We start from the raw sequence: 7,968 nt of genomic DNA, 5'->3' as shown, positions 1-7,968 counted from the left end.
ATCACAATCTATTCATGCACAGTTTCAGATTGGCTACATTGAAGGGCAAATAATGTCAAAATTGTATGTTTCTTTTTGGGTGCTTGAAATCTGATATCTTAACAACTTATCAATGTTCTGTTACCCTATTAAAAGAAGCTATTTAAAACTACTGTTCGGCTTCGCACATTCTATCATTTGATAGTTCTAATGAGGGTCGCCAAACTCGTACGTTTTCATATTCTACATATCAGGGCTTTTACCTCACGTGCTACTGCTATTACTGTCTAACTCTGAAAAGGATGCTGGGTATAAAGCTCCTACTTCCTCAACTTGGAACCACATCTACTGTATAACAAGCTCACGGTAAGACTTACTGTGATGATTGATGGTGTTGATGAGGCGGATTCCAACGTGGGCATGGTTATACGTCACCAAAACAATGTCGAACAGTTCTTCGCTCTGTGGGTACAGCTCCCTCAGACGAGTGTTCACCGCCTCCAGAGCCTGTCAGGACACCGCAACGGTCAGCTCTGACAGCACAGAAGTCAAATGTTCAGTCCGAGAATCTAAGTCTGTACCGTAGGCCTATTTGTCTTAGTTCGCACTTTGTTTTAAAATGTGTCATATTTCCAGTCATGTCAGCGTTTGTGTTGGCAATGCTGGAGATATTGTTCTCAGCAGAATCCAACATGCAACACATTGTCCTTGGATAAGTTACCGAGCGTTGCCACGCTGTTACCATGACAACCGCCACGCCCGTGCATTGATGATGTATCATCCTGTTACGTTCTTGTTGGGAAAGCATCGCTTGTTAGACACACTAGCGTTTATATTAGGAAAAAGGGCTGGGTTTAAAACCATTTATTCTCCAAGTGGAACGATCTGATATTGATTCATAAAATCCAGAGAATGATGGTTAAAGAGGCTCGGTTTTAAAGCTAGAGTTAAGACATTGGTATCACATGAAACCAGACGATTATGATAAATTACACTCCAAAGTTTGGCGAAATTTTGGATTAGGATTGGAAAAACTGCCATGGCCGTTTTTTTGGTCTCTTTGTACCTGCTTTGGGGTCAAACAACAACATTAATATTCTAAAAAGAATGCACCAGATTAGCTGGTTCCTTGTACAGTTTACAGCATTAGTTCTTTAAGAATCACTTTAATGTCCAAGCAAAATTGGTGTGGTAACTGAAATATTCCTAAACAAAACAATATTGAATCAAATCAAATTGATTCAGGCAAACAATGGCAATACCCAGCACTTTTACAAAAGATTTGTAAAATCTTCAAAAAAGGGTTTGAGTGGACGGATCACAACGTTGTTAAAACTGCGCTGTAAAGTGTGTGTGAGTGTGTGTGTGTTTGTGTGACTTGAACCTTGACGAAGGGGAAAGCGGGTCCAGGGGCGAAGGGTTCGTTCTCGTGTTCGATTTGGTATCTCAGATACTCCTCCACCCCTTGCTGCTCGTACACCTTCTGCTCCCGCTCGGTCCGAAACAAGACCCGAGAAGAAACTGCAACGGTCACAGCGTTCTCTGGCTTTGGCTGCAGAAAACAAGAGACAAGATAGGAAATGGTATGATGAAGAGGAACAGAAAAAAGGGATGAATATGAGCGTGCAATAACAACCCAATGAAAACACAGGAGGAGGAGAGATGTCAGGTGTGGAGGAATGGATCGGCCTATAATACCTATGGAGCAAAACTGAACCTAAAACTAATGCTACTCAAAGCTAATAATGCTATTAATGTTTCCTTTTTACAAGTGCATGCATTCAAGATTGCTGCTGTGTGAGACCTTGGGTCATTATGTGGATGCAGTAAAAGGAATTATTAGAGCTCTTCAAATCCCAATAAATTATGGGCTGCATGCACAAACGTGATGCATTGCACTTCTTGTCATGGCTGTTATCTGATGTAATGTTACATTACAACAGACTTTATGAATGGAAATCTATCAAAAGTAGAATGGTGTCATCTTAAATCAAGAAGATTACAATATGTATGGCTAATTATTCACAGCGGAAGCATGAAACAATACACTACAGCTGCAACTACCTAAAGCTTATACAAGTTTTTACAAGTACTGTACTATACACGAAGTATTAGGGTAAAGATGAAGGCTAAACCTTATGGGAAACATTTAAAGAACAAGAACTCACTGGTATTATTTTCTGTGGATCCCTCACACAAACATCTTAAAACAACACAACATGTTGAGTTGGTGGAACTCATTTAACTGTTGAAAATGATTTACCCCAATTTAAACATTTGATACCTTAATAGGAAACCATTTTTTACAATGTGCGCAACCAATACCCCCTTGATTGAAAACAAAAACATGAAAATTACAATACTCTTACCCTTTTATTAGTCTTATGCCCCTTATACCTTTCATACAGTATCTTTTTATAGTATGCAATTTTGAAAAAAAGGTTTGAAAAAGGTTTTACACTTTTAGGAGTTTGGCCAGTACACTACCAACAGTTAGCTCAGCACTCAGGGGTGCTGTGTAAAATCAACTGGTTTTGGTAATAACTATAAACACAAGCTGCTACTTATATTTTCCACAAATTATGATAAGGTTGTTCTGCCCCAATGTGTCCCCAGGATTACTTTTATACTCTGAGTTGCTCATGTGTTAGGCACATCTAGCTTGATAGCCCCCCACCACCCTATTCCAACAAGAAATGCTCTCTCTGTTAACCTAACAATGTTCAGTGTTTGTTAAGACTGTGCCAGAAAGCTGTTGATGGGTCATTTTGGAGGTTGTTGTGTTAAATTACATTGCATAAAACTGAAAGGACATTTTACTATGAATGGCAAGTGGTCAGTGTGCAGTGACTCACCAAAAGGACTTGCAATGTCAGAGCCCTGGTCTGTCTGTGTGTGTGCGTGTGTGTGTGTAATTGTTATTGAAGATTATTCCTCCATGAACTCTAATGAACAGTACTAGATGGCAAAGTGGTCTCATGTTGCCCGTGTGTCTGCACTCGGGTGCTAGTCCGGCATTCTTTTGGGGGGCAGCCCCCATAAGAGGGCAGCTGCACTCAGATGTCCGGGTAGAGGGAAAAAAAAGGGGTGACGGGGTAGAGGGAGCTAATTTAAAGTACAATACAGTACTTGTGAAAGTCTTTGTGTGAGGGTTCTACACACAACTTTGCCTAAATATGTGGCTGAATGTACTGCATGTTCTGAATGCACTGTACAGTATATATATTTGTATTTTTCAAAAGAGGCTCTAAATCCTCCATGTTGTCCGTACATAAAAATGAAATATAATGATCTGACAAATATAATTATAGGGATAATGTTTCAATTACGGTGGTGGTCCAGTGTTATTGTTACTGGAAAAAAGCAATAACAGCATTAAAAAATAATGCATGCATCTGAGTCAATATGTATGCTTGTGTGTTTGCAGTAGGGGCAGAAATCTGTGTAATAAAACGTGTGTGTGTGTGTCCATGTCCCCACGGCCTTCTGTTGGTAAATAGGCCACAGGCTGACTGGGGAACCGATTCACTGTCCCTCTTTTTAGCCTTACACCATCACACAGCACTGCTTGCTGACATGCCAACCTATTAACCTGCTAACACACACACACACACACACACGCACACACACGTGTCTGTGTCCACTGAACTGATTTGTGATGAATGTTTTACAAGTATAAATACATGCATACTGTGCATACAATATGGGTGTCCTCCCATGCCATACATTCTTTGGCATTGATAAGGCACACATGTTTTGAATGTTCACGTTAGACCCAATAAATTTCACTATGGAGCAACAACAACACATATGTGTATATATATATATATATATATATATATATATATATATATATATATATATACAGTACATGTATATACTGTACACTAAGCTTTTGCCACACAAAGACAGGTGACAGTAAAGGTAATGTTATGTTTGTAAGACACATACACGTTTTTTTCACCAGAGAGAGAGAGAGACGAAGAGAGAGAGAGAGAGACAAAGAGAGAGAGAGAGAGAGAGAGTCTCTCCAGGGTTAATGTGAAGGTAGGTTTTTTTCAGGACAGAACTAAATGAACACACAGGATGTTCGGAACGGAAAAATTAATTCCTATGTGCAAAAATACACAAATGTGGACCTTTGCCCTCTTTTGGTCATGTAAGAATAACATTTTCACTTGGATCAAACTTATGGAAGTTGAACAAAGCTTTCTTAGCGGTAGACAGTTGAAAGCAAACTGGGTTAACTAGCCTGGCTTTCTGAATGGAGGCTAGTTAGCATCGTTCACTATATTCCATTTGAGTGTAAAAGTGTGAGTGGCATGAGTGGTCCTCCCAGTTGATCAATGTCATGAAGGAACAGATGTCTTAAAGGTCCCATATTATGCTCATTTTCAAGTTCATTTGTCATTCATTCATGTATTTTGGGCTTCTGCTAGAACATGATTACATGTTTTAGCGCCTGTGTCTGTAAGTCCCCCTCCAGAAAAAGCCCAGTCTCCTTTGATTGGCCAGCTTTTCCGGGTCTCCCGGAGTCTCTTCACCGTCATTGCAGCCGGGGAATGACTGTAGCGGCATATTCTACCTAGTATATATAGTACAGTTGTGACATCACCGTTGTACGGAAGTCTTGACGGCTCCCTTAAAGGCACAGTTTCTGAATACAGGCTGTCGGCATTTCTCTGTGGATTAGGCATTTTGATACGTTCCAAGTATTTATCTAGCAACTCAACCTGCTTTAAATGGGCTTTTGGGACATTGTGGGACCTTTAAAACGCTAACTGTACATAGCATAAATAAGGAGGGATAAAGATCTTATATCAGTTTGTAGGCTTTAGAAGGCTATGACGTCTTGCAGTCAGTAGCATAGCAGTTGACAGCATGTCTCATAGCAACACCGGCCCTTAACCTCAACCGTTGCCATGAGAAACACCAACCCGAGACGCTGTTTCCAGAAACATGTCCAAAAAAATCTGTTTTCTCCACAAAAAAATTTCCACAGCTCATATTTCTCATTGGGGAATTTTAAGGAATTTCTAAACCTATAGCATTAGTTAACTTATATTAACACAAGGGAAAAAACAACACAGGAGCAAATCAATCAATCAATCAATCAATCAATCAATCAATCAATCAATCAATCAATCAATCAATCAATCAATCAATCAAAGAGCCATAGCTCTCTTTGACTGTAGCCATTAGAAGCCTGCATGCTGGTTTATTAGCTCAATCCAACCAGTGACTATCCAGTACAATATGAATCACCATGACAACACAAGTGATGATGCATCGGGTCGGGTGGTTGGTTAGTAGAGTGGGTAGAGTATGTCCGTGATCATGCAGGCAAAACGACCACAGAGGAGTTTAAAAGTAGGTGCAAAGGTAGCGGTGGCGGTGGTCACTCGGTAGCCATGGACACAACCTTTTGACCTTTACGTGATAGCGGGACATACTTACGAAGAACACGCCTCCCTCCACCTTCCGGACTCGTCTCCCTGTCACCTTAGCAGAACGACAGTTTGTTTTTATTCATTCACACAACAATCATTTACAACTGAGCTTCATTGAAAAGAAGTCCAATCCCCAAATACATCCAAAAACACAGTATCTGTTTTTATAGAATCCATATAATATACCTTCTCATAATTGACCTGTGAAGACGGATACTTTTATTTCATTTTTTCCCCCGCCACACCTGATTCCTAATAGTTTGACACATGAAGACAGACAGTGGATTGTGGATCACTAGGGATTTTTATTTGTTTTACCATTAAAAATAAATAAAAAAATAATGAATATTTAATAGTTATGATCTGTAGTGAGGTTGGTTCAAATATTTAAAATCGGTAAAAGTGGAAAAACAGTAATCAATATTTTACGGCAGTTTTAGGAACGGGATATTTTTGTCAGAACTGCATAAAAAAATCATCAAAATCAACACTGTGGAGAAATACAAAATCCAACTAGCATGTAGTATAAAAAATAATACTATAATTATTTATTTTTTGGGAGGGGGTGGGCATTATGTAAACAAACAAACTGCCATTTAAAGGGTTGAAATTCTGAAAATAACTGAATATTCGGTAGTGACCGTCAGATCTAACCTTGGTTAAAAGATTTTGAAAGTGGAAACAAAAGTATTTATTCATAATTTGATGGCATATTTTTGACACCAGAGGGTCTCTTTATGAGTCCTGCACAGCGACAGCCTCGCAGAGGTACGAGACCTTTGGTGAGGCTTATCTGGTAGAGTCAGTTCGGTCTATGAATAACATGTCACGCAGTCTGGGAGTGATCCCAGAGGCCAGTTCTTTGCTGTGATTTGATACTGGTAGTGTTAACGGCCTGCCCTCTCTCAGTGGGACTCTTTCCCACTGGGAATGCATCGATCACAAGGCTCGTAAGAATAACAATCACGCTCTACTTATTGATTTCTGTGAAGTGAATATAACTAAACCTCCTGGGAATGAAGAACTTTTATGTGTCGCACCCTTTATTATCCCGTAAAGAAAGAAACTCGTCATAGAACCTTCCCGCTCCTCTCTTCTCCACCCTGTTCATACTAATCCTGTCAGAGCTCTGCCACATCAGCACGACTGGTGTCTGTGCACAACCCAGATCTGTGAGTCATAAATTTCCGAGGACGTGAGACATCCCTTCCAGTCATCCAAGAAGAAAAGGTGAAGGAGAAGTGCAAACAGAGTGGATTATAGAGTGGGGTCTAGACCTAATCTGTAAAGTGTCTTGAGATTTGAGACTATAAATACAAATGAATTGAAAACATTGAATTGAAAGGGATTGCCAGATAACAGACAGAGACAGAAAAGAGGGAAAGCAGTAAAAAGAGAGAAAGCGTGGGCAGAGAGTGACGAGGTGGTGGGGTGAGTATCAGTGCGGGGGGGCTGATATTTATAGATAACTAAAAGGCCACTGATGATGCAGTCCATTCAGGCCTTGGCAGATATGGCAACACGAGTGTGTCTGTAAACATTGCCAGCAACTGCAATGATAATGCACTGGTTTGTCTGAAATCAGGTTAATAATAAAATTATGACACATACAGTCCATCCAATGTGTTGTTGTTTGGACAGATTGCATTATATTTCCGTGACCACGAACAGGTTTCAAGGAACCATACAGTTTGTGTACCTAGGAAGAGGAAACGATTGACACATTTGGCATCTATCAAAAGATAACCGGACAATTAACACATGCACCCAATGTAAAATGTTAAAATGTATCTTCAAACAAGAACACAACATGAGCTACCGTAACTGCAGGAGCCAAAGTAGACTCTGGGTGATTTTGAGTTTCAGTATTATTGCGTTCCATTTACCTCGGAACTCGGGAGCCGGAGCCAGATTTTTTTATTGTGGTGTTCGCTCTACCCAAGTTAGCCATTGTTAGCAATACCAGTTGATGACAACGCATTACGCATTTTGTCATGCATACAAAAAGCAAGGTACTATGAGGTTGTCCGAGTAACGAGCTCGGAAATTCAAGGTTTCCGACTTCGACTGAAGATCCGACTTCCGAGTACAAATTGAACGCACTACTATTGTAATTGTTTACTGTTGACGTATATTGTATTCAACGAGGGCTTATTGCTATGGATCTGATCTATTTCCATGTTTAAGCTACTGTGCAGGTGCCATGTTTTTGTGCTGTGGGTTAGCAGTAGCCGCGGGGAAAAAGGTTTTTTTGACCGTAACAAATAAAGAAGTGGAAATAAATGAACAAGTAAAGACTAATTCTGCCTACTGCTGACATCCACTACAGTAAATGTCCTACTATCCAATTCAAACTCACATTAATTTGAATAAAAGGCCTATAATCTGTGTGGTCCATTACCTCTGATGGATAATAGCATGTTGTATATAATTTACCATAAGTAAAAAATGTAGAGTATGTGCAGTCCATTAGGGCCGAATCTTAAATCCAGAAATGTAGTATTTGGATGGACAGCCATGAATGTAATGCAGTCTGACA

General features: G+C 39.9%; 1 protein-coding gene and 1 long non-coding RNA gene across 6 annotated transcripts in view; one reads left to right on the top strand and one right to left on the bottom strand.

Moving 5' to 3' along the window:
• nt5c1aa (5'-nucleotidase, cytosolic IAa) overlaps nucleotides 1-7,968 on the bottom strand; it is a 24,324-nt gene that overhangs the window by 12,705 nt on the left and 3,651 nt on the right. For 3 of the 5 annotated variants that reach the window (XM_032535148.1, XM_032535146.1, XM_032535147.1), the window contains 3 exons: nucleotides 5,437-5,481; nucleotides 1,364-1,531; nucleotides 357-486 (listed from right to left, as the gene is read on the bottom strand). In XM_032535148.1, the coding sequence (XP_032391039.1) occupies nucleotides 357-486; nucleotides 1,364-1,531; nucleotides 5,437-5,481 (343 nt within the window). The remainder of the gene's footprint in view (nucleotides 1-356; nucleotides 487-1,363; nucleotides 1,532-5,436; nucleotides 5,482-7,968) is intronic. The other 2 variants (XM_032535150.1, XM_032535149.1) reach the window with 1 other exon arrangement.
• The window catches only part of LOC116701443 (uncharacterized), a 14,864-nt gene continuing 8,674 nt past the window's right edge, over nucleotides 1,779-7,968 (top strand). Inside the window, exons 1-2 of the long non-coding RNA XR_004334916.1 lie at nucleotides 1,779-1,788; nucleotides 2,754-2,759. This is a non-coding gene — a long non-coding RNA (uncharacterized LOC116701443). The remainder of the gene's footprint in view (nucleotides 1,789-2,753; nucleotides 2,760-7,968) is intronic.

This window comes from Etheostoma spectabile, chromosome 14, assembly GCF_008692095.1.
Source record: "Etheostoma spectabile isolate EspeVRDwgs_2016 chromosome 14, UIUC_Espe_1.0, whole genome shotgun sequence".
Classification (NCBI taxonomy): domain Eukaryota; kingdom Metazoa; phylum Chordata; class Actinopteri; order Perciformes; family Percidae; genus Etheostoma; species Etheostoma spectabile.
Note: the sequence above shows the minus strand (reverse complement) of the source record. Positions and strands in the feature narration are given on the sequence as shown.